We start from the raw sequence: 26,322 nt of genomic DNA, 5'->3' as shown, positions 1-26,322 counted from the left end.
AACTAGATGACAGTAAGAAATTGGTGGTTAATATATCATCTGTGACTCTGTCTGATATTGAAATTAAGGTACTGTCTAAGGGGTTGTCATTCTGCCCCTCAAATAACCCTGACTGGTTTATGTTGGAAGTCGATCTACAAGCATTTTTCAGAAGATTGAGGTTGACTACCTATTTTTCTGAGAAATCAAATATGTCTGTAGGATCTGAACTCTCTGGTACAACCACAGATGTACGGGATAGGGGTTTTTCCCTTAAAGGAGTGGGTTTATATTGCAAGAGCAATTTTCAACCGCCTAACAAAACCCACTTTGTAGAATCGTATATCGATCTTGTACATAGGGATATTGATAAAGTGAAGAGGGATTATAGATCGATTTCAACCCATAACCTGACGGCTGCTGAAAGAAAGACACTTAAAGCCTTGGCTGATAATACTTTAATTACAATAAAATCAGCCGATAAGGGTGGGGCAGTGGTTATAATGGACAGCGTGAAATATAGGGCAGAAGTATTGAGACAATTGAATGATGTGGCTGTATATGAGAAACTGTCATGTAATCCTTCGTTACGTTTTCAGAAAGAGCTACAGCTTGTGGTCAGTGACTCCCTAGCCATGGGACTCATTGACCACAAGCTGGCTGAATACTTGATGATTGAAGCTCCGGTGATTCCAGTGTTGTATATATTACCAAAAATACACAAAGATTTGTTTAATCCACCAGGGCGCCCTATCGTCTCAGGGAGGGGCTCCCTCTTTAACAACACTGCAATTTTTCTGGATCGGGTATTAAGGTCATATGCTACATCAGCGCGATCCTATATTCGGGACACAGGTGACTTTCTTAATAAAATTGATAACATCACGATCTCAGAAGCCACCATTTTGGCATCCTTTGATGTGGTTTCGTTATATACTTCAATTGAACACGATAAAGGGTTGGAGGCGGTCTCACATGTGCTGACAGGCTCTGACGTGGCCCCGGAGTGTGCACGGCTCGTCCTCACATTGCTTGAATTCATCCTCAGGCGGAATTTTTTTCTGTTTGGGGATGATTTTTTCTTGCAATTGAGGGGTACCGCCATGGGGTCCAATGTGGCCCCCACCTATGCTACCATCTACATGGCGGTACTCGAAGACGAGTTTGTGTACAGTTCCATCCTCTGGCGCCACGTCAGAGCCTGGTGGCGTTATATAGATGACATTTTTCTGGTTTGGGAGGGGTCCTCGGAGGAGTTGGAGGATTTCCATAGTACTCTTAATCAGATATACCCCGAATTACAGTTTACTCTAACTTGGTCAAAGACGCAGATACAATTCCTCGACACTCTTGTCTACAAATGTGGTGACAAACTTGGAACAGACATTTTTGTTAAAGAGACCGATAGGAATGGGTTACTGGCGTTTGATAGTAATCATCCAAGGAGAATGGTTAGTTCCCTTCCTTGGAGTCAGTTGCTACGAGTGAGAAGGATTGTGTCTGACGAAAACCGGGTAGATTTGAGATTAGATGAGATGTGTGCAAAATTTATTGCAAGGGGTTACCCTGCAAATGAGGTAGCTAGATATAAAACTAAGGCTGCTAATTGCTCTCGGGAGAGCATTCGGAATAAGATTCGGGCTAGTTCGACATGTGACAGAATCCCTTTTGTCTCCACATATAATGCGGTAAGTAACCGTATTGGTAATGTATTGAGGAAACACTGGACTTTATTACAGCGGGGCCTTCCGGCTGTTCCTAGTTTTGAGACATACCCCATGATGTCGTTTAGGCGTGGTCATAATTTCAAAGATAAACTTGTAAGATCTGATATTGGGACCTCTAGAAATTTGATCCAAAGCACCCTCAGGACAGCTAAGCACGGGAATTTCCCGTGTTTGGGCTGTTCCTGTTGTAACAATATGTTGAAAGGAGACTTTTTTTATCATCCCCATACCGGGGAAAAAATTTTCTTAAAGAACGGTACACCTGTTCTTCAAATTTTGTTGTTTACATGATTGTATGCCCATGTGGACTCACCTATGTGGGTGAAACAACCATGGAGGTGCGGGCTCGCATAAATAAACACAAAAGCACAGTGAGGACAGGGTTAACAGAGTTACCAGTTCCCAAGCATTTTTTGGAAAATAGGCACTCAGTTAATCAACTTAGATTCAGGGTGATTGATAGTGTCCCTGCATTGAGAAGAGGGGGGGAATAGGTTACAGATGCTCAAAACTAAGGAACTCCCGTGGATCTACACCTTGGAGTCTTTACAACCAAAAGGTTTGAATATTGATGTTAATGTACATGCTTGTGTTCGTTAGGATTAAGGGCTACGGTCATCGGTAGTTGTTTTTAATGTCCCCACTGCTGCATATGGAGTTTACTGTGGTATGTTTTTGTTTCTTTTCTCTTTTAGGAAGTATATGCCACAGTCGTCTGTCAGGAGGACGGGATGCAATTAAGCGTTATATGGGACACGCATAGGATGTTGGATTACGTCCGTCTCCCCTCCTTATGCCTCTCGGCTGTTGCAGTTGCATGTACTGTGGTATACTTCGTAATGGATGGTGTCTTTTCTATATTTTTGTATGTTTTTGTAAAAAATTATTTTTCTATATTTTTTGTATTTTTTGTATCTCTCGTACATTTACACTATATGGCTGATAACCTGTAACATACTATATAGCTTATATATTTACAACATTGATTTAGCAATGTGGGCATGGTATGTGTTTTTACTGTGTCCATGTATGATATGGGTGGATTTTCATCCTGTGATGGGTAATATATGCTATTCTATATTATAGCCTTCCCTGTTATAATCTTTTTTTCCTTAGCAATTGCAACACCATTGGTCCAGTATGGGTATGGTTATATTGCAGGAGTTGCGGCTGAAGTTGGTGGGTTGCTCGGCAACCAGTGCCTGTGGGCTCCTGTTCGCGTCATGGGGTGGGCGTGTGGCGCTCACTGTCGCTGGTTGGCTCGTGTCACGGTCTTGTGACGGGGCGGCTCCAGGCAGTGATGCGCCTGCGCGGCTCTGGTGATGCGGTGTGGAGTGCCGGGCGGTGGTGCGCCTGCGCGCCTCTGACGATGCGGTACAGAGGGATCTTGGGATCATTGATCGATGACGCATCATACTCCGGGCTGTGTTAGGAGTTACTACATTGGTGGGAGGTATGTTCTTCGGCTATATGAGAGTCAATGATTGGTGTTGAGAGGAGTCATGACGATAGAAGGAGCTGGACAGCTATTGGCTCTCTCCATGGACATGCTATATTATGTGGACGGTGATTGGAAGACGCTACCATGACAACACTGAAGCCGGAACTTGTTTATTTATACACTATTGTGATTACTGCAGTTTTCTAAGATCTGGTGGATAATAATCATCTGCCCTTTATTGTGCTAGTATGGGCGGTTGGGGGCTTTTAACATTATGTAGTTTGATGTCTGTTTTGATATATATTCATATTGATTATTTGGTATTGGGCGGCTTGATGGGGATTGGTGCCCTGCGTGGCATACACCCTATTTAAAGCCGAACCCAGGCACTGTATTGCATGCTTGACAAAGACCCACTAGGGTCGAAACGTTGCTATCATGGCTGAATAAATTCACTGGTTTTTGGTCTATACACCTGGATGGAGCACTGTCTATTTTTACTTTTGATATACCGTATGGTCCTAGTGGGTTCCCTGGACCTGGACGGGCGCTCCGGCCTATGAGTGCTTTCAGCCATCTTTTTTGTTTCTTGGCTAGTATGGTGGACGAACAGCGACTGCAGCGGTACATCCAGCAGCTGGAGCGCAGGTTGGCAGCTCTCGAGCGCACAACCTCACCTGTGGATGTTACCGCAGTAGCTGTTCAGGCTGCTAGCGTGGCTGCAGCTAGTTTTTCCACTGCCACCTCTGTTCTGACCTTATCCCGCCTCCCGCTGCCAGATAGGTACTCTGGTGATAGCAAGTCATGCAGGGGATTCGTGAACCAGTGTGCGATGCACCTTGAGCTCCTGGCTGCACGTTTCCCCTCAGAACGGGCTAAAGTGGGATTCATTGTATCCCTCTTGTCGGACAGAGCGTTGGAGTGGACTACGCCGCTGTGGGATCGCAACAATCATGTGGTGCAGAGTGCTCTCTGGTTCCTGAGCACTCTGAAACAGGTCTTTTTGGGACCTCAAGTCACACATGATACGGCGCTCCAACTGCTGACACTGACACAGGGCTCATCCTTGGTCAGCCATTTTTCCGTCCGCTTCCGGACTTTAGCATCTGAGCTGGAGTGGCCGGATAAAGCCCTCATCCCTGCATTTTGGAGGGGGCTGGCTAACCATGTAAAGGATGCTTTGGCCACTAGGGAGATTCCCGCCACACTGGAGGAGTTAATAGCTGTTTCCAACTTGCAATGACTTTCATTTTGACGAGCGAAGGTTGGAGCAAGCCCAGTGTAGGCAGAGGTTTTGGTTGGCTCCCACCTTCGCCATACCTCTGGAATCTCCGGTCTAGATGTCCGAGCGACATGAGGCCAAGAGGATGTTACAAGCGGGATCTAAGTCCCGGACCGCTCGTGCACTCAAGGTCAGTCATGTCTGCTGGTGGTCAGGACATCTTGCCTCCAGATGTTCCCAGTGTTCGGGGGAATGTCAGCGTCTAGTGGATGTGGGAGGTGGTACACTAGACACGGCGACGTTCTCCTCCAAACTGTCATTCAAAGGGACAATCCTCTTTGGCCCAACCACTCTTACAGTCGAGCGTTGTGTGGATTCTGGGGCAGAGGAGAATTTTATGTCCTCAGCCTTCGCCCAACGCCACGCAATAACCCTGGTGATGCTTGCCAAGCCGGTGACTGTACGAGTGGTGAATGGGTCGCCTCTGCCCTCAAAAATAACACAACAGACATCCCATTTACATTGTCTATGTCTCCATCCCATCAGGAGATTATTTCCCTCCTTTTCGTCCCCGAGGGAATAGACGAGATCCTGCTAGGGATACCCTGGTTACGTTATCACTCCCCTCATATAGAGTGGTCCTCAGGGAGAATTTTGGGATGGAGTTAATCATGTGAGGGCAGATGTCAGAGGGAGTGCGTTCAGGTTGCTACTACTGAAGTACTTGCAGATCTTTCCTCTCTCCCCAAGCACTACTGGCCCTATGCGGATGTATTTTCCAAGAGAGCTGTGGAGACTCTTCCGCCTCACCACCCCATGACTGTCCTATTGACCTGTTGCCTGGTGCAGAGCCTCCCCGGAGTCGAGTCTATCCCCTGTCTCTCCCGGAGACGGAGGCAATGTCCTAATACATCCAGGAGAATCTGGCAAGAGGATTCATTAGGAAGTCAGTGTCACCTGCAGGGGCAGGGTTCTTCTTTGTACAGAAGAAGAATGGAGAACTACGTCCATGCATAGATTACAGGGGTCTTAACGCCATCACTGTTAAGAATAAATACCCTCTGATATCAGAGCTATTCGACAGGTTGCGGGGAGTGAGATTATTTACTAAACTAGATCTGCAGGGTGCTTACAACCTGATTCGCATCCGTGAGGAGGATGAATGGAAGACGGCAGCCGTTTTCCAATACTTTGTGAATTATATCGTCCAGGATATGCTCTCCACCTCAGTTGTAATCTATCTGGATGATATTCTCATCTACTCTCTAGATATAGACTCCCACAGTAGAGATGTTTGCAAAGTCTTCGACCTCCTACGGGCAATCTCCCTCTACGCCAAGTTGGAGAAGTGTGTGTTTGAGCAGGAGTCCTTGCCTTTCCTTGGCTATATCATCTCCGCCCAGGGATTGGCTATGGATCCTGCCAAGCTTCAGGCTGTGATAGACTGGCAAGAGCCCCATTCTCTTAAAGCAGTGCAGTGCTTTACGGGGTTCATTACTTACCATAGCCAGTTCATTCCCCACTTCTCAACTTTGGTAGCTCCCTTGGTTGCCCTCATCAAAAAGGGAGCAAATCCCAAATTGTGGTTAGAGGAGGTTTCCAGAGCCTTTCTCTCAATTAAGTCTCACTTCGCTAGCGCTCCCATGTTACATCGCCTGATGTTGATAAACCTTTTATTATGGAGATGGATGCCTCTTCCATTGGTGCTGGAGCAGTCCTCTTCCAGAAGGATGCTCAAGGTCGGAAGCATCCTGGCTTCTTCTTCTCCAAGACCTTCACACCTGCGGAGAGGAAATATTCCATCGGGGACAGGGAGTTGCTAGCCATGAAGTTGGCTTTCTCTGAGTGGAGACACCTCCTGGAGGGGGCTCGCTTTCCCTTCCAAGTTCACACCAACCACAAGAATTTGGTATACATACAGACTGCCCAGCGGCTAAATTCTCGCCAGGCCAGATGGTCCCTGTTCTTCTCCCGGTTCCATTTCACCCTACATTTTCTCTCTGAGGAGCAGAACATTCGTGCCGACGCTCTCTCCCACTCCATAGCGTAGGAGGAGGAACCTCGGCTTATTGTCCATTCTGAGAGCCTGAGGACCGTGGCTCCAGTTTCGCTATAGTCTGTGCCCCCAGGGAAGTCTTTTGTGCCATCAAATTTGCGACCAGAGGTCCTCTCTCGGGCTCACTCATCCAGGGTGGTTGGACACTTTGGGACCAAAAGGACATCTGAACTTCTTGTGAGGACGTACCGGTGGCCACATATGGCCCGTGACGTTGGAAACTATATTCTGGCGTGTGTCTCCTGCACCAAGTCTCCTCGACAACGGCCAGCTGGGTTACTTTGCACCCTACCGGTGGCAGACAGACCCTGGGAGATGGTCGGGATGGACTTTTTGGTGGGCTTACTCAAGTCCCGAGGCTGCACCATCATTTGCGTAATCACCGACCATTTTTCTAAAACAGTGCACTTTGTACCTCTTCCACGGCTACCTTCTGCACGGGTCTTGGCATTGTTGTTTATAAAACACATTTTCCACCTACATGGTATGCCGGACAAAATTGTCAGTGACCGGGGTCCCCAGTTTGTGTCTCGATTCTGGAGAGAGCTCTGTCGTCTACTCAGCATCAAGCTGAATCTCTTTTCAGCATACCATCCGGGTTGGTAGAGAGGGCCAACTAGACCTTGGATACATATCTGCTACATTTTGTTTCTGCTAGGCAGAATGACTAGGCATCCTTGCTACCGTGGGCGGAGTTTGTGCTAAACAACGCCATAGCCAACTCCACTGGTCAAACCCCATTCATCCTCCATTATGGCCAACATCCGCGGGTTCCTGTGCCTATGCCCTTGTCTTCCGCCAATTCCAGGGTGACAGACTGGGCTGTGGAGGCACGGGACATTTGGGACCGCATGCAGGATGCCATCCGGGCCTTCAATGATAGAATGAGGTCCTCCGCCGATGCACATCGGCGCCCCGCTCCGACCTTTGCTCCTGGCGACTTAGTGTGGCTCTCCGCTCGTAACATCAGACTGCGAGTTGAGTCCACTTAGTTTTCACCTTGCTACTTGGGTCCCTTCAAGGTCCTGGAACAGGTTAACCCTGTGGTCTACCTTCTGGCCCTTCCTCCACCACTAAGTATCACCAACACCTTTCATGTGTCTCTTCTAAAGCCCGTTCACATGTCGTGGTTTTCTGAGTCATCTGCCGGGACATCGGGTTCATCTACGGATGATTTTGAAGTGAACGCTATTTTGAGGTGTAAGGTGGTTCTTGGCAAAAAATTTTATTTGGTGGATTGGAAGGACTATGGCCCAGAGGACAGGTCCTGGGAGCCTGCTGAGCACATTCGGGCTCTGCAGCTTATTGCTGCCTTTGAGAGTAGCGAGGCCCAAGGAGGGGGGCCCTAGGGGGGGGGTAATGTTAGGCGTCAAGTTCCTGCCGCTGCACAAGGCGAACCTCAAGCCACCTCCACTGCAGTCTGCCATTCTTCTTCAGCCGCATTGGAGCCTGCTGAACGGAGACATCGGTCCCTGCGTCTGGCTCAGGCAGATACTGTGCACTTGGTTACTGCTGATCTTCCAGGCTAAGCCATTGTAACCAGCACTGCTCTGCGGCGAGCAGATGCTCCTGGGACTAAGTCCTGCTTTTCCGCTACTGAGCATACCCAAGGAACGACCTCTCATTGGAGGTCGGGGGTCACATGCTCAGGTCCTGAAGCAGTTCCTACTGGACCACTAGGAAGGTCCTCGAGAGCTTTCTCTATCTAGTATCAACCTATGTTTATGAGCTTAGCTACCTTGTGGTCTGTGCCTGCATGTGTTCAGGGTCAGCTGTATAGCCACTAGAATTCTAGCACCTCCGGAGAGGAGTTGTTTGTGTGCTATGCTGACTGTATGACCACTGTATGCTACCTGCTCTGTAGTTAGCTGTGATCCTCTGTGAGGTTAACAGTGCACAGCGTTATCCTAATGCCGGCGACTCTGTGAAGCAGCAGAGCTCGCTACTATACAGACCGAGTCACGGAACCCGTGTCTATTTAGGCGATGTACCGCCACATAGTACCGCCATATACTAGCAGCAGGTCCCACTCCTGCATGGTGAACCCCAGGCTGCAACCACACCTATATTATCTCAATATTTACTAGGTGCGTTCCGCCAGCCCTAACAGCTTGTGACGTGTTTGATGAGGGGAGCGAGTTTGCAGAGCTCTGAAGCATGGCGTTCTTGTAAGCAGTCTTTTTTTTTCTTTATGTGTGCACATTGTGGCCAGACAATCAGGGCGCAGAAAACACCCAGACTGTCCTGACACAATGACTTGTTTCATTGGCTGCTGAAATCACATGTCCCTCTCTATATAAATAGCAGACTTCTTGATTTAGCACCATTTTGACACTGTAAAAGCGCAGAGAGGCTGCTCCTGATGCTGGCACTGTTAGCAGCAAGATTTTAGCTAGTTAGCTAGGTGTTTGTATATAAGTCAGCATTCCATGAGGATTGTCTGAGTGCCCGATGTCCACAGATGGGGGTTGTGCTCACAGCTCAACACTGTGCAGGACGCTTGGCATTTGCCACAGAACGCCAGGATTGGCAAATTCACCACTGGCGCCCTGTGCTCTTCACAGATGAAAGCAGGTTCACACTGAGCACATGTGACAGACGTGATAGAGTCTGGAGATGCCCTGGAGAGCGATCTGCTGCCTGCAATGTCCTTCAGCATGACTGGTCTGGCAGTGGGTCAGTAACTGTGTGGGGTGGCATTTCTTTGAACCCATGTGCTCATGAGAGGTAGCCTGACTGCCATTAGGTACCGAGATGAGATACTCAGACCCCTTGTGAGACCATATGCTGGTGCGGTTGGCCCTGGGTTCCTTCTAATGCAGAACAATGCCAGACCTCATGTGGCTGGAGTGTGTCAGCAGTTCCTGCAAGATGAAGACATTGAAGCTATGGACTGGCTCACCCATTCCTCAGACCTGAATCCAATTAAACACATCTGAGACATCATGTCTTGCACCATCCACCAAGGTCACGTTGCACCGCAGACTGTCCAAGAGTTGGCAGATGCTTTAGTACAGGTCTGGGAGGAGATCCCTCAGGAGACCATCTGCCGCCTCATCAGGAGCATGTCCAGGTGTTGTGGGGAGATCATACAGGCACGTGGAGGCCACACACAATACTGAGCATCATTTCCTTGTCTTGAGGCATTTCCACTTAAATTGGATCAGCCTGTATCTTAATTTTCCACTTTGACTTTCCCATTGTTTTTGTAATGTTACTGTTTTTTATACTACTCTGTAGAACTCTCCAATTTTTCTCGGAATTTTACTGTAGTTTAAAAAATCCTTTAGATTTTAGATGTTTCTTAAATTACTCTGCAGAATTCTTCCATTGTTCTTAGAATGTTACTGCTTTTTAAATTACTGAGTAGAAGTCTTCCATTATTCTCGGTATGTGATGGTTATTTAAATTAAGGTACCGTTACACTAAACGATTTACCAATGATCACGACCAGCGATACGACCTGGCCGTGATAGTTGGTAAGTCATTGTGTGGTCGCTGGGGAGCTGTCACACAGACAGCACTCTCCAGCAACCAACGATCAGGGGAAAGACTTCAGCATCGTTGAAACTGTCTTCAACCATGCCGAAGTCCCCGGGTAACCAGCGTAAACATTGGGTTACTAAGTGCAGGGCCGCGCTTACTAACCCGATATTTACCCTGGTTACCATTGTAAAAGTAAAAAAAAAAACACTACATACTCACATACTGATGTCTGTCACGTCCCCTGCCGGCGTCCACAGGGTTTAAACTGCTTTCGGCAGGAGCACTGAAAGATTATGTAGAACTCTCCCAGTGTTCTCAGAATGTTACTGTAATACTGCTTTTTAAATTACTGTGTAGAAGTCTCCCATTGTTCTCGGAATGTTAGTGATATTTAAATTATTCCATAGAACTCTTCCAATGTTCTCAAAATCCTATTGTTATTCAAATTACTCTGTAGAACTCTCTCACTGTACTAGGAATGCTAATGTTTATTAAATTAATCTGTAGAACTTTCCTATTGTTCTTGGTATGTTACTGTTATTTAAATTCTACAATTCTACAGTAGTTGAAATTTTCGGTAGAATTGTTCCAATGTTCTAGCAATGTTATTATTATTTAAAATAACCTGTAAAACGTTAACATTGTTACACTGTAGTTTAAATATTGTGCAAAACTCTCTGATTGTTCTCAGATTGTTATTGTTATTTAAATTACTATGTAGAAATCGCCCCTTGTTTTCGGAATGTTACTGTTATTTATACTACTCTGTAGAACTTTCTCATTGTTCTTGTAATGTTATTGTTATTTAAATTACTCTGCAGAACTCTCCCACTGTTCTTGGTATTCTACTGCAGTTTAAATATTCTGTAGACTTCTTCCGTTGTTCTTGGAATGTTATTATTTAATAACATCTGTAGAACTCTCACATTGTTCTCGGAATTCCACTGGAGTTTAAATATCCTCTAGAACTCTATGATTGTACTCGGAATGATATAGTTATTTAAATTCCTCTGTGGAATTCTCCTATTGTTCTCGGAATTCTACCGTCATTCAAATTAATCTGTAGAACTCTCAAATTGTTTTCAGAATTTTATTATTTAAAGTAACCTGAAAAACTCTCACATTGTTGTCAGAATTCCACTGTAGTTTAAGTATTATGTAGAACTCTCCGATTATACTCGGAATGATATTGTTATTAATTCAGTGGGTGCGGAAAGTATTCAAACCCCTTTAATTTTTTCATTCTTTGTTTCATTGCAGCCATTTGGTAAATTCAAAAAAGTTCATTTTTTCTCAGTAATGTACACTCTGCACCCCATCTTGACTGAAAAAGACAGAAATGTAGAAGTTTTTGCAAATTTGTTAAAAAAGAAAAAATGAAATATCACATGGTCATAAGTATGCAGACCCTTTGCTCAGTTTTGAGTAGAAGCACTCTTTTGAGCTAGTAAAGCCATAAGTCTTCTTGGGAATGATGCAACAAGTCTGTCACACGTGGATTTGGGGATCCTCTCCAGTTGCATCAGGTTGGATGGTGAACGTTGGTGAACAGCCATTTTCAGGTCTCTCCAGAGATGCTAATTTGGATTTAGGTCAGGGCTCTGGCTGGCCAGTCAAGGATGGTCACACAATTGTTCTGAAGCCATTCCTTTGTTATTTTCACTGTGTGCTCAGGGCCATTGTCTTGTTGGAAGGTGAACCTTCGGCCAAGTCTGAGGTGCAGTTCACTCTGGAAGAGGTTTTCATTCAGGATACCTCTGTACTTGGCCGCATTCATGTTTCCTTCAGTGGCAACCAGTCATCCTGTCCCTGCAGTTGAAAAACACTCCAATAGCATGATGCTGCCACCACCATGTTTCACTGTTGAGATTGTATTGGGCAGGTGATGAGCAGTGCCTGGTTTTCTCCACACATACTGCTCAGAATTATCACCAAAAAGGTCTATCTTATCTTATGCAGAGAATTTTATTTCTCATAGTCTGGGAGTCCTTCATTTGTTTTCTTAGCAAACTCTATGCGGTTTTTCATATGTCTTGCACTGAGACGAGGGTTCCGCTGGGCCACTCTGCCATAAATGCCTGACTGGTGGAGGGCTGCAGTGATAGTTGGTTTTGTGAAACTTTCTCCCATCTCGTAACTACTGCACCTCTAGAGCTTAGCCACAATGATCTTGGGGTTTTTTTTTTTTACCTCTCTCACCAAGTCTCTTCTCCCACAATTGCTCAGTTTGGCTGGACAGCCAGGTCTAGGAAGACTTCTGGGAGTCCCAAGCTTCTTCCATTTAAGGATTATGGAGGCCACTGTGCTCTTAGGAACATCGAGAACGGCGGAAATTCTGTTGTAACCTTGGCCAGATCTGTGCCTTGCCACAATTCTGTCTATGAGCTCCTTAGCCAGTTCCTTTGACCTCATGATTCTCATTTTTTTTATATGCACTGTGAGCTGTAATGTCGTATATAGACAGGTGTGTGCCTTTCCAAATCAACTCCAATCAGTTTAATTTAATTAAACACAGCTGGACTCCAATGAAGGAGTATAACCATCTCAAGGAGGATCACAAGGAAATGTACAGCATGTGACTTAAATATGAGCGTCTGAGCAAAGGGTCTGAAAACTTATGACCATGTGATATTTCAGTTTTTCTTTTTTAATAAATTGCCAAAAATTTCTACATTTCTGTTGTTAGGTTTCAAGTTCCCTCCATTGCACAGGGGGAATCTCTAACCATGTCCGCTGTGGTCTCCCATTCTCCTCCTGCCGCAGTGGAGCCTGCTCAGCAGAGATGTTGGTCCCAGTGTCTGGCTCAAGCTGATACTGTGCGGCTGGTTACTGCTGTCCTTCCAGGCTCAACCATTGTAACCAGTACTGATCGGCAGCGAGCTATTCCTGCTATTCTTCTTCTGAGCATGCCCAAGGGACAACCTCTCATTGGAGGTCGGGGTCACATGCTCAGATTCTGTAGCAGCTCCTATTGGACCCCTAGGAAGGTCCCGGAGAGCTTCCGCTATAAAAGGTTTGTATGGCCGCATGGCCATGCACTAGAGTAAACTTATTATCATGTGTGTGTGGATTTATGCCTGTCGGTGAATGAAAGCTCTGAATCATTCCCATCCCTAGTGTTTTTGACTGTTCGTGAATGGTGGAAGCTACCTAGCACCAGACAGTGCTATCCAGCACAGCTAGAACACGATACAGCATCTGATCGCAGTGACCACCAGTGCGGCGCCATGCGCTAATTGAGCGCTTTCCTGGCCCAAGTCTGGGTGGTTAGTGGCATCCGCCAGAGCGGCACTGCATGCACTCTTATGCAGTAAATTATTAGTTCTATTTAATCTCTGACACCCAAGTAGAGGTGTTGAGCGCAAGAGGACTAGAGGAACTCTTCCCCTGAGTCTTGGGACAGAGTTCTATGACTCTTTGCTTGCGCTCTTTGTGCAGTTCCGCGGCCCTGTAACGCAACAGGGTTCACTTCCTTCATACCGGGTGAAGCTAACCTGTGTGTATCCACATCATACCACCATATAGTCTGTCATTACTCAGCAGCAGGTTCCATCTCTGCATGGTGGACCCCGGGCTGCGAACGATCCTTATACCATCCTTATAATTATTTGGTGTGTTCCGCTAGCCCTAACATCTGTTTGTTTTCAGTCAAGATGGGGTGCAGAGTGTACATTAATAAGTTAAAAAAATGAACTTTTTTGAATTTACCAAATGGCTGCAATGAAACAAAGAGTGAAAAATGTAAAGGGGTCTGAATACTTTCCATACTCACTGTACTACTCTAGAAACAGAAAGAAATGGAGTAAACCAGTCCCAAACAGCATATTTAAAAAGCAAATCCAAAATTTATTATACAAATACAAATAAATACCAAAGACTTACAGTATGTACAGTACTTATATCTGCTGTATGCAGTATAAATCAAACAGGATGATAGGACAAAGGAGACATGACGGTACGTCAAGTTACATGTGGTTTTAGCAGGAATTCATCACTAAAGAATGCACACAATATACATAAATCATTAGGTCCCGAGAATAGCAAAGAGCTCAACAGAGCATCAATAACACATCACCCTATTCCCGGAAAAGTGACCATAAAGCGCAAAATCAATTTTTAGATTGTGCATGCTTACCCATGAGACAAAGGGAGATCCCACCACAATGAATTAAATCAATGGGGTATAATTCCACTTACAGTGCCTTGCAAAAGTATTGGGCCCCCTGGAACTTTTCAATCTTTTCCCACATATCATGCTTCAAACCTAAAGATACCAAATGTAAATTTTGGGTGAAGAATCAACAACAAGTGGAACACAATTGTGAAGTTGAATGAAATGAATTGGTTATTTTAAATTTTTGTGGAAATTCAAAAACTGAAAAGTGGGGTGTGCAATATTATTCGGTTTCTTTACTTTCAGTGCAACAAACTCACTCCAGAAGTTCATTGTGGATCTCTGAATGATCCAATGTTGTCCTAAATGCCTAATGATGATAAATATAAGCCACCTGTGTGTAATCAAGTCTCCGTATAAATGCACCTGCTCTGTGATAGTCTCAGGGTTCTGTTTGAAGCACAGAGAACATCATGAAGACCAGAGAACACAACAGGCTGGTCCGTGATACTGTTGTGGAGAAGTTTAAAGCTGGATTTCAATACAAAATGATTTCCAAAATTTTAAACATCCCAAGGAACACTGTGCAAGCAATCATATTGAAATGGAAGGAATATCGTACCACTGCAAATCTACCAAGACCCGACTGTCCCTCTAAACTTTCATCTCAAACAAGGAGAAGACTGATCAGAGATGCAGCCAAGAGGCCCATGATCACTCTGGATGTACTGCGGAGATCTACAGCTGAGGTGGGACAGTCTGTCCATAGGACAACAATCAGTCGTACACTGCACAAATCTGGCCTTTATGGAAGAGTGGTAAGAAGAAAGCCATTTCTCAAAGATATCCTTAAAAAGTGTTTAAAGTTTGCAACAAGCCACCTGGGAAACACGCCAAACATGTGGAAGAAGGTTCTCTGGTCTGAGGAAACCAAAATCGAACTTTTTGGCAACAATGCCAAACGATATGTTTGGTGTAAAGGCAACACAGCTCATCACCCTGAAAACACCATCCCCACTGTCAAACATGGTGGTGGCAGCATTATGGTTTGGGCCTGCACTTCTTCAGTAGGGACAGGGAAGATGGTTAAAATTGATGGGAAGATGGATGGAGCCAAATACAGGACCATTCTTGAAGAAAACCTGTTGGAATCTGCAAAAGACCTGAGACTGGGACGGAGATTTGTCTTCCAACAAGACAATGATCCCAAACATAAAACAAAATCTACAATGGAATGGTTCACAAATAAACTTATCCAGGTGTTAAAATGGCCAAGTCAAAGTCCATATTTCAATCCAAATCGAGAATCTGTGGAAAGAGCTGAAAACTGCTGTTCAAAAACTATCTCCATCAAACCTCACAGAGCTTGATCTGTTGGCCAAGGAAGAATGGGCAAGAATTTCAGTCTCTCAATGTACTAAACTGATAGAGACATACCTCAAGCGATTTGCAGCTGTAAGCGCAGCAAAAGGTGGCGCAACAAAGTATTAAGTTAAAGAGGCTGAATAATATTGCACACCCCACTTTTCAGATTTTGAATTTCCACAAAAATTTTAAATAACCAATAAATTTAATTCAACTTCACAATTGTGTTCCCCTTGTTGTTGATTCTTCACCAAAAATTTACATTTGGTATCTTTATGTTTGAAGCATGATGTGTGGAAAAGGTTGAAAAGTTCCAGGGGGCCGAATACTTTCGCAAGGCACTGTATATAAGGATAGTCTATTAACAGTGACATTGGTGCCTAAGTTAGTTAGAGGAAAGAAATATATCTTGGTACCGTGTTAGCCAGTAGATAGAAAAATATTTAGAACTGAGAGTCCTCAGTGGTTGATACCTTTTAATGGCTAACTGAAAAGATGGTAACAAATTGCAAGCTTTCGAGACTACACAGGTCTCTTCATCAGGAAAAGACTAAAACAAATTCTGAAGATTCACATATTTGTGCACAACATAGCACAGAAAAAAAAAGGGAAAAACCATGGATAAGCCAGGTGACATGAAGCAGAATTACCATGGGTGATAAACAGTTACGTTCATAAATATTGGGCCAATTCTTAGATAAGGATTGTTTTATTGTTCTGTGATTAGGGTCTCTGTTGTGATGACCCCACATGGTCTGATGGGCAAGTTCCTTAGTTGATGTAAAAAGACATAAATCCATGTGAAACATTCATTCCTGCAGTGTGAGTGTCACAGGTTGTCATGAGTTTATATTCCCAGACTCTTCTGTCTCTCTGCGATTTGAAGCTACCTTTTAACACAAGTAATTTCATGTCCATAATGTTATGATTTGGGAGACAGAAATGTATTGCCACAGGTAGATCCATTCTTTTTTCTCTTATTGTATGGCGATGAGAGTTCATCCTTGTTCTCAGTTTCTGCCCTGTCTCCCCAACATACAGACCCCCAGTTGGACATTTAGTACAAATAATTAGGTACACCACATTAGAAGTGACGCAGCTGATAGTACCTGGTATCTTGTAGTCCTGATGTGAATTGGGGATCTTTATCTCGTCCTTGGTCATTATAAATGGACAGGTATTACTTTTTTTCTGGTTGCAAGGAAAGGTACCTGCAGCTGTTGGAGGGGACAGGGAGCTCTTGACAATGATGCTTCTTAGATTTGGGGCTGCCTAAAACACAGTAGTGGGGGGTCTGGAAAAATAGATTGTAATTGGGCATCTTTTTGCAGTAAAGGTTGTAATTTCCATGCAGCTCCCCTTAGCACCTCCAGATTTGGATTGTAGGTAACCACTAGAAGTACCCGGTTATTTTCTTCTTTAGCTTTGTAATGTAGCAGGTGATTCCTTGATATTCTGGTGGCTCTTGTGATCTGATTTTCAATTGTTCTTGGATGGTAGCCCTGATTCAAAAAGGTCTTTCTGAGGCGACCAAGGTGTTCATCCCTATCCATGGGGTTGGAACATATACGATTGTATCTGATGGCTTGGCTGTAGACAATAGAGTTTTTTATGTGTTTTAGATGGAAACTGTCCCATTTAAGGTATGTTGGACGGTCGATTGGCTTCTGATACAGGGATGTCTCTATTTTATTGTTCTGCAGCTTAATGATGGTGTCCAAAAAGTTAATTTCAGTGCAGGAGTAGTTGAGTGTCAAGTTGATGGTAGGATGAAATTGATTAAACTGTTCATGGAACGTCTTTAGCTGTGGCTCAGGCTCGGTCCAGATGATTAAAATGTTATCAATGTAGCGGTAGAACGCCAGAGGCCTGATGGGACATGAGGACAAAAAGTCGCTTTCAAGCTAGACCATGAAAAGATTTGCATACTGTGAGGCCATTTTACTTCACATTGCTGTGCCAGTCTCCTGTAGATAGATCTTCTTGTCAAACTCACAGGACAATAAAACAATCCTTATCTAAGAATTGGCCATATATTTATGGACGTAACTGTTTATCACCCATGGTAATTCTGCTTCATGTCACCTGACTTATCCATGGTTTTTCCCTTTTTTTTTCTATGCTATGTTGTGCATAAATATGTGATTCTTCAGAATTTGTTTTAGTCTTTGCCTGATGAAGAGACCTGTGTAGTCTCGAAAGCTTGCAATTTGTTACCATCTTTTCAGTTAGCCATTAAAAGGTATCAACCACTGAGGACTCTCAATTCGAAATATTTTTCTATCTACTGGCTAACTCGGTACCAAGATATATTTCTTTCCTGTATCAAAATGGAGTATACCAGAATGTACCGCATCTTTATGGAACTAAAACCACTTCTGAAGAAACGTGCACAAATGGACAGCGACATTTTTTTCCTATCTAAATGCAAAAAGGAGAATCTAATTCCCAAAGGACTCTGGATTACAAACCCAATTCTTCATTCCTACAATACCCATTATGCACAAAACCTGTGTCACAGGACTTCTGAGAGATTAAGGAATCATCTTTAGCATGTCTGCTACAGCATAAAGAGTAAAGTCCAAGGGCAATTTGAAACCCTGAGGAAGACGCTTACAGAAGACATAGAGCAAAAATTACAACAATACTACAACGAATTACAGGCCCATCTGATTCATAGCAAGGAAAAGAAACTACACAGATTGCGCCTCAATTCAGGACTCTATGCAAACAGATACAAAACAAAGCCAAAACCTGACACCTTGGACAACCACTTCATTCCAGACACAAATAACTATGTCATTAATCTCTCAGATTATAAACCCAACAAAGTGGAGCTGGCCGTGCTTTCCACAGGACTCTCATTTTGTCCTACTAGGGCCCTGGATAAAACTGAACTCTGCAGTGATATGGAACATTTTTTCAGGAGACTGCGCCTGAGGGAATATTTCAATGATACAGAAGATTCAGAACCCACCTGGAATGACGGAAAAGGGATCCTAACAACAAAGAAAAGGTCAGACTGGACACCTCCACCTGGACGCAACTCTCATTTGGATAACTATATAGACTCCTTCGGACATTTGAGAAAATCCACCATCATAGATACTAACAGGAAACAAGCATCCAACATCAGTGCCCAGGAGAGAAAGGCCATACAGTCTCTGAAAACCAACAAATAAATCATCATCAAACCTGCTGACAAGGGAGGTGCAATAGTCATGATTAGGGTTGAGCGACTTTTCTTTTTATAGGATCGGGTCGGGTTTCACGAAACCCGACTTTTTCAAAAGTCGGGTCGAGTGAAATTGGCCGATCCTATAGAAAAGTCGGGGTCGGGGTCGGCCGAAACACGAAACCCAATGCAGTGCATTGGGTTTCTAATGGTTCCCAGGGTCTGAAGGAGAGGAAACTCTCCTTCAGGCCCTGGGATCCATATTTAAGTGTAAAATAAAGAATCAAAATAAAAAATATTGATATACTTACCCTCGGACGCGCCCTGGTTCTCACCGGCAGACTTCCTTCCTAAGAATGAGCGCCTAAAGGACCTTCGATGACGTCGCGGCTTGTTATTGGTCGCGTGAGCGGTCACATGGGCGTCACACGACCAATCACAATCAAAAGTCGGGTCGAGTGAAATTGGCCGATCCTATAGAAAAGTCGGGGTCGGCCGAAACACGAAACCCAATGCAGTGCATTGGGTTTCTAATGGTTCCCAGGGTTTGAATGAGAGGAAACTCTCCTTCAGGCCCTGGGATCCATATTTAAGTGTAAAATAAAGAATCAAAATAAAAAATATTGATATACTTACCCTCGGACGCGCCCTGGTTCTCACCGGCAGCCTTCCTTCCTAAGAATGAGCACCTGAAGGACCTTCGATGACGTCGCGGCTTGTTATTGGTCGCGTGAGCGGTCACATGGGCGTCACGCGACCAATCACAAGCAGCGACGTCATCTAAGGTCCTTCAGGCGCTGATTCTTAGGAAGGAAGGCTGCGGGTTAGAAACAGGATGCGTCCGAGGGTGAGTATATACCTATTAGGAATATACTCACCCTCGAACATGCCCTCGGACGCTTCCTTCCTAAGAAATAGCGCCTGAAGGACCTTAGATGACGTCGCGGCTTGTGATTGGTGGCGTGACGCCCATGTGACCGCTCACGCGACCAATCACAAGCCGGGACGTCATCGAAGGCCCTTCAGGTGCTCATTCTTAGGAAGGAAGGCTGCCGGTGAGAAGCAGGGCGCGTCCGAGGGTGAGTATATCAATTTTTTTTATTTTTATTCTTTATTTTACACTTAAATAGGAATTCCGATACCGATTCCCGATATCTTAAACATATCGGAACTCGGTATCGGAATTCCGATTCCAGATCAGAAGATCGCCGACCTCATGGCCGACCCCACACAGGGGTCGGGTCGGGTTTCATGAAACCCGACTTTGCCAAAAGTCGGCGACTTCTGAATCTGGCCGACCCGTTTCGCTCAACCCTAGTCATGATGAACACATCAGACTATATGAGGGAAGCAAACAGACAACTTATGGGCATACACTACTACAAAAAATTGGAGTCGAATCCTACACAGGATTATTACAAGGAAATAAACAAGTTGGTATCTTGCCTGCCCGACGAATTCATAAGAGCCAATGACCTGATACCAGAAAGTCCAAGAACAGGGACATTCTACATGCTTCCCAAAATCCACAAATCTGGAAACCCGGGAAGACCAATTATTTCATGTGTGGGCACCCTTACTGAGCAGGTATCTGGATGGGTAGAGGGTATTCTTAAACCCCTGGTAAAAGATACACCCAGCTTCATTCAGGACACAACTGACCTATTGAATAAACTATCAGTAATAGGTCCTCTACCAGAAGGAACCATCCTGGACACCATGGATGTGGAATCTTTGTACTCCAATATCCCACACCAGGATGGATTAAATACCTGCAAATTCTTCCTGGAAAACACAGGGACTGATGCAAATTCTGTGGTGAAACTAATAAAATTCATGCTCACCCACAATTACTATGAGTTTGACAAGAAGATCTATCTACAGGAGACTGGTACAGCAATGGGAAGTAAAATGGCCTCACAGTATGCAAATGTTTTCATGGCCTAGCTTGAAAGCGACTTTTTGTCCTCATGTCCCATCAGGCCTCTGGCGTACTGCCGCTACATTGATGACATTTTAATCATCTGGACGGAGTCTGAGCCACAGCTAAAGACGTTCCATGAAAAGTTTAATCAATTTCATCCTACCATCAACTTGACACTCAACTACTTCTGCACTGAAATTAACTTTTTGGACACCATCATTAAGCTGAAGAAAAATAAAATAGAGACATCCCTGTAACAGAAGCCAATCGACCGTCCAACATACCTTAAATGGGACAGTTTCCATCCAAAACACATAAAAAACTCTATTGTCTACAGCCAAGCCATCAGATACAATCGTATATGTTCCAACCCCATGGATAGGGATGAACACCTTGGTCGCCTCAGAAAGACCTTTTTGAATCAGGGCTACCATCCAAGAACAATTGAAAATCAGATCACAAGAGCCACCAGAATATCAAGGAATCACTTGCTACATTACAAAGCTAAAGAAGAAAATAACTAGGTACCTCTAGTGGTTACCTACAATTCAAATCTGGAGGTGCAACTAAGGAACTTGCCCCTCAGACCATGTGGGGTCATCACAACAGAGACCCTAATCACAGGACTAGAAAACAATCCTTATCTAAGAATTGGCCCAATATTTATGAACGTAACTGTTTATCACCCATGGTAATTCTGCTTCATGCCACCTGGCTTATCTATGGTTTTTTCCTTTTTTTTTCTATGCTATGTTGTGCATAAATATGTGATTCTTCAGAATTTGTTTTAGTCCTTGCCTGATGAAGAGACCTGTGTAGTCGCGCAAGCTTGCAATTTGTTACCATCTTTTCAGTTAGCCATTAAAAGGTATCAACCACTGAGGACTCTCAATTCTAAATAAGTTAGTTAGATAATGTTCTTTTTTGGCAAACTTAAATTGGGAAATAATGTGGTCTTGTACTGATGTAGGTGTGTTAATGAACATTGCTTGTTGTGACTTTTGCACATTAATTCTTAAGGTACCGTCACACTAAGCGACGCTGCAGCGATACCGACAACGATGTCGATCGCTGCAACGTTGCTGTTTGGTCGCTGGGGAGCTGTCACACAGACAGCTCTCCAGCGACCAATGATCCTGAAGTCCCCGGGTAACCAGGGTAAACATCGGGTTACTAAGCGCTGGGCCGCGCTTAGTAACCCGATGTTTACCCTGGTTACCGTTGTAAATGTAAAAAAACAAACACTACATACTTACATTCCCGGTGTCTGGTCAGGTCCCTCGCCTTCAGCTTCCAGCACTGACTGAGCGCCGGCCGTAAAGTACAGCGGTGACGTCACCGCTGTGCTTTGCTTTATGGCTGGCCGGCGCTCACCAGTCAGTGCGGGAAGCTGAAGGCGAGGGACCTGACCAGACACCGGGAATGTAAGTATGTAGTGTTTGTTTTTTTACATTTACAACGGTAACCAGGGTAAACATCAGGATACTAAGCGCGGCCCTGCGCTTAGTAACCCGATGTTTACCCTGGTTACCAGTGACGACATCGCTGAATCGGCGTCACACACGCCGATTCAGCGATGTCAGCGGGAGATCCAGCGACAAAATTAAGTGCTGGACTTTCCCCAGCGACCAACGATCTCCCACCAGGGGCCTGATCGTTGGTCGCTGTCACACATAACGATTTAGTTAACGATATCGTTGCTACGTCACAAAAAGCAACGATATCATTAACGTTATCGTTCAGTGTGATGGTACCTTCAGACCAGAAATCTGTTCAAAGGAATGGAGAACCTCAAAGAGATTAGGTAAAGATATGATGGGTTGTGAGATAGTCAGCAAAAGATTGTCTGCAAATAAACTCACCTTATAGTCATCTTTATCATTACCTAATCCATATTCCTTAATGTCACTGTGTGTCCTAATAGCTTCGGCCAGGGGTTATATCGCTAGTGCGAATAAGGCAGGCGATAAGGGACATCCCAGTCTTGTTCCCCTCTGTATACTAATGGCTTGAGATTTTGAGGTGGGTAGTTTTAAGTATACGGCATATAATAGTTGTAAAGATTTAATCAGGTCAGGTGAAAAAACAGAAACCGAAAGAGTTTCAAATAAAAAGGGCCATGAGATGGAATCAAATGCTTCCTCTATGTCTAGGGCTAGGAGTATTAGCAGGGATTTCTTTTGTTTGCTGAGTGAGTATCTAAATTGTGCCTTGTGTTGTCTGGGGCTTCCCTATGAGGAATGAATCTTACTTGGTTCAGATAAAGGAGGGAGTGTACGCATGCGTTAATTCTTTGTGTTAATATGGATGTAAAAAAATTTAAATCTAAATTTAGCAGGGAGATTGGCCTATAATTTTTAGTTAATAGTGGATTTTGTTTATGCTTCGGTATGACCGTTATTTGAGCAGTATTGAGTTTAAGTGGCATCTGATTACCCTGTAGTAAAGAGTTGCAAAATTTTCTAATATATGGGAAGAGAATTTCAATGTATTTTTTATAGTATATTTCAGATAGACTATCGGGTCCCTGGGCTTTTGTGGCTTTTGAGGAGTTTTACTGTATGGGTCAACTCCTCTGTAGTTATATGAGATTGGAATAGTTGAGTTTCTAGATCAGATTTTTTTGGGATGAAGGTTCTGAAAAAAGGCCTGTATCAAATTTTGAGGGGGGGGGGGGGGGTTGTGGTTGGGAATGTAATTTTTGGTAGTATGTATAGAAGGCGCTATATATTTTATCTGGATGAGAAGTTAAATTAATACCTGGGCCCTTAATAGAGAAAATAGTGATCAGGGACCTCTGTTGTCTGAGTTTTCTGGCCAGAATTCTGTTAGACTTATTGGCTTGACTATAAAAAGTGGCTTGGGTCCATTTTAAAGCTCTTCCAGTTCTGTTAGTTAGCACAGAATCAATATTATTTTGTTTTATGAGAAATACCACCAATGGGAAATTTTGCTAATTTTAAAAAACTAAAGGCAATTTGGAAGGATAAAAAATCTGAATATTTTTTCCCTCCAATTGAGTGAAGTACTTGTTATTTTACAATACATTACACAAGGCCTGCAAAAGTCAATTAGGCTTACATATTTAGCATGTGCTCACTTTAGATGTAATAGATTTTCACATGAAGTTAAAGGGAACCTGTCACCTGAATTTGGTGGGACAGGTTTGCGGTCATATGGGTGGGGTTTTCGGGTGTTTGATTCACCCTTTCCTTACCCGCTGGCTGCATGCTGGCCGCAATATTGGGTTGAAGTTCATGCTGCGTCCTCTGTAGTACACGCCTGCACAAGGAAAGATTGCCTTGCGCAGGCGTGTACTACGGAGGACAGAGAATGAACTTCAACCCAATATTGCGGCCTGCATGCAGCCAGCGGGTAAGGAAAGGGTGAATCAAACACCCGAAAATCCCACCCATATGACCGCAAATCTGTCCCGCCAAATTCAGGTGACAGGTTCCCTTTAATAAGAAAAGACCATAACTTCTACTTGTCATTGGGTTAATCTATAATCCTGTTATCATCTGATTGCATGGAGATCTAACCATGATTTATTGATTTATTTCCCCAGCAAAGGGAAGAAGAAAAAAATAAGCGAAATAATAATACACAAGCTAATTCTGTTATGAGAGATCTCGAAGATTTACTTCCTCCAAGTGCAAGAAATGCCCTCAGGCTACAAAATGCAGGTATGAAATAAAGATCAGAGAAGGTCACACAAGCACATGGTGCTATATTCGTGAATCACTATAGACAATACATCTTCTGAGTTAAGTGTAGCACGTAATTTCTTTCTTCCTGAAATAAGGGAATCACTTGATTTGAGTGAGATTTTAATTCCTGAGGCATAGGGAGATCATTCTTATCACAAAAAGTCATAATGTCTCCATTCCAATTACTTATAGTTGAATTTCAAGCATTCTTCTCTTTGAGTGAGCCTTGAAACTATAAGAATGACATTTATGCATTTCTAAACTGTTGAGAACTTTCAGCATATATCTGAACTGCTCTCCTGATATTAAAGTGGTTGTCCAGGACTATTTTCTTTTACTAAGGGCCTAAAAGAAAACAGGCAGATAGTTGCTAACAGAGGCATTTACTCCCCTGCTTTACCCTGTGCTGGTTCAGAGCAGTCATAGACCGCTCCTGCCAGACATTTAGCTTCTCCACATCATCAGAGCAGCTCTTTTCATTCACTTTATGCAGTTAATAGCCCTCTGTGTCTGTACTGCTACATACTTAGGCAGTTAACTGGTTCATGCAGCTTTACATGAACACCCGAGCCTTACACTATGGCTGGTCCGAATAACTATAGCAATTGTTACCATCCACCTCTTGTGTCTCCCCTTTTCCTCATAGTTTGTAAGCTTGCGAGCAGGGCCCTCACTCCTCCTGGTATCTGTTTTGAACTGTATTTCTGTTATGCTGTAATGTCTATTGTCTGTACAAGTCCCCTCTATAATTTGTAAAGCGCTGCGGAATATGTTGGTGCTATATAAATAAAAATTATTATTATTATTATTATTTTATTCCAAACTACTCTGTTGATGGAGTGTGACTGCTGACTTATGACAACTTCCCTCAGTTATGCCCTGCCAACAGAGCAGAGTGGAAGAGAAGCCACTGAATCGCTGGCAGGAGTGGTCTGTGACCATTTTATGCTGGCAGAAATCACCACTGGGCACTACAGGTAGTTATTGGCTACCTGCCTGTTAGTTCTTAGGCCTGTAGTAAAAAAAAGTAAATAGTCCTGGATAACCCCTTAAAGCGGTGATATAATAGGCAGCATCAATAGTAAAAATTTGGTCACACAGGGTTAATAGCGGCGGTTACGGAGTGCATTACCCGCGGCATAACGCGGTCCGTTACCGCCGGCATTAACCCTGTGTGACACTGACACTGACTGCGGGGAGTAAGGAGCGGCCATTTTCTTCCGGACTGTGCCCGTCGCTGATTGGTCGTGGCTGTTTTGCTGCGACCAATCAGCGACTTGGATTTCCATAACAGACAGAGGCCGCGACCAATGAATATCCGTGACAGAAAGAAGGACAGACAGACAGAAAGACGGAAGTAACCCTTAGACAATTATATAGTAGATAGCAATTATAGACGGTATTGCATATTATTAGGCTAGCAAGAATAATGGGACAAACTGAAGACAGCCTGATTGCCGGATGAGACAATATTAAAATACCAAAAACATATGTTTTAATGATGTTTTATGTCAACATAACATTTTTTTCTTTCTTCTAAGAGAGTCAACATAATGCACAACATACAACCTTGCATCCTGTTAATGGAGCCTCACAAAGCAACGCAGCCCCAAGAAGAGATGGTTTGATGATGCCAACACCACATATTGCTGTCACAAGTCCCCCTGTGCCAAGACCTATGGGACCACATATGGGCGGATCACCACGCTTCCCTCACCCACAAGGCCTACATCCAAGATATTAAAGATTTACACTTTATTGCAGCACCACAACTGCACCAAAGAAACTTCAAAAACATGGCTAAATGATGGGCAATAAATGCAGTTTTGCCACAAACAGCAGCTATAGTTTTTATTCAGGAGACAGCATTGAAATATTTCTATTGAAAACTGATCTTTATCCATTTTAAGTTTATCACATTTTTTCATCATGGAAAAAAATTATTAAATTAGCCACATAAACATCACACACAAGGTATAGTTGGTTTTCAAAAGTCACAGAATGACTGAAAGGGATTCTCAAAGAATGTAGTAAAATTGCCCATACATAATTCAAAAGATAGCCCATTCTGATCAAGTATCAGGATGGGTTGCAATATGAAGAAACACAGCTGTATTGTAAGC

General features: G+C 43.9%; 1 protein-coding gene across 1 annotated transcript in view; it reads left to right on the top strand.

The window, feature by feature from the left end:
* The window catches only part of LOC138643323 (transmembrane channel-like protein 2), a 230,008-nt gene extending 204,065 nt beyond the window's left edge, over nucleotides 1-25,943 (top strand). The window contains exons 17-18 of the mRNA XM_069732252.1: nucleotides 24,058-24,175; nucleotides 25,741-25,943. Of these exons, the coding sequence (XP_069588353.1) occupies nucleotides 24,058-24,175; nucleotides 25,741-25,943 (321 nt within the window). The remainder of the gene's footprint in view (nucleotides 1-24,057; nucleotides 24,176-25,740) is intronic.
* Nucleotides 25,944-26,322: the final 379 nt, after the last annotated feature.

Source organism: Ranitomeya imitator, chromosome 6 (genome assembly GCF_032444005.1).
Source record: "Ranitomeya imitator isolate aRanImi1 chromosome 6, aRanImi1.pri, whole genome shotgun sequence".
In the NCBI taxonomy this organism is placed as follows: domain Eukaryota; kingdom Metazoa; phylum Chordata; class Amphibia; order Anura; family Dendrobatidae; genus Ranitomeya; species Ranitomeya imitator.
This window is presented reverse-complemented; position numbering and strand designations above follow the sequence as displayed.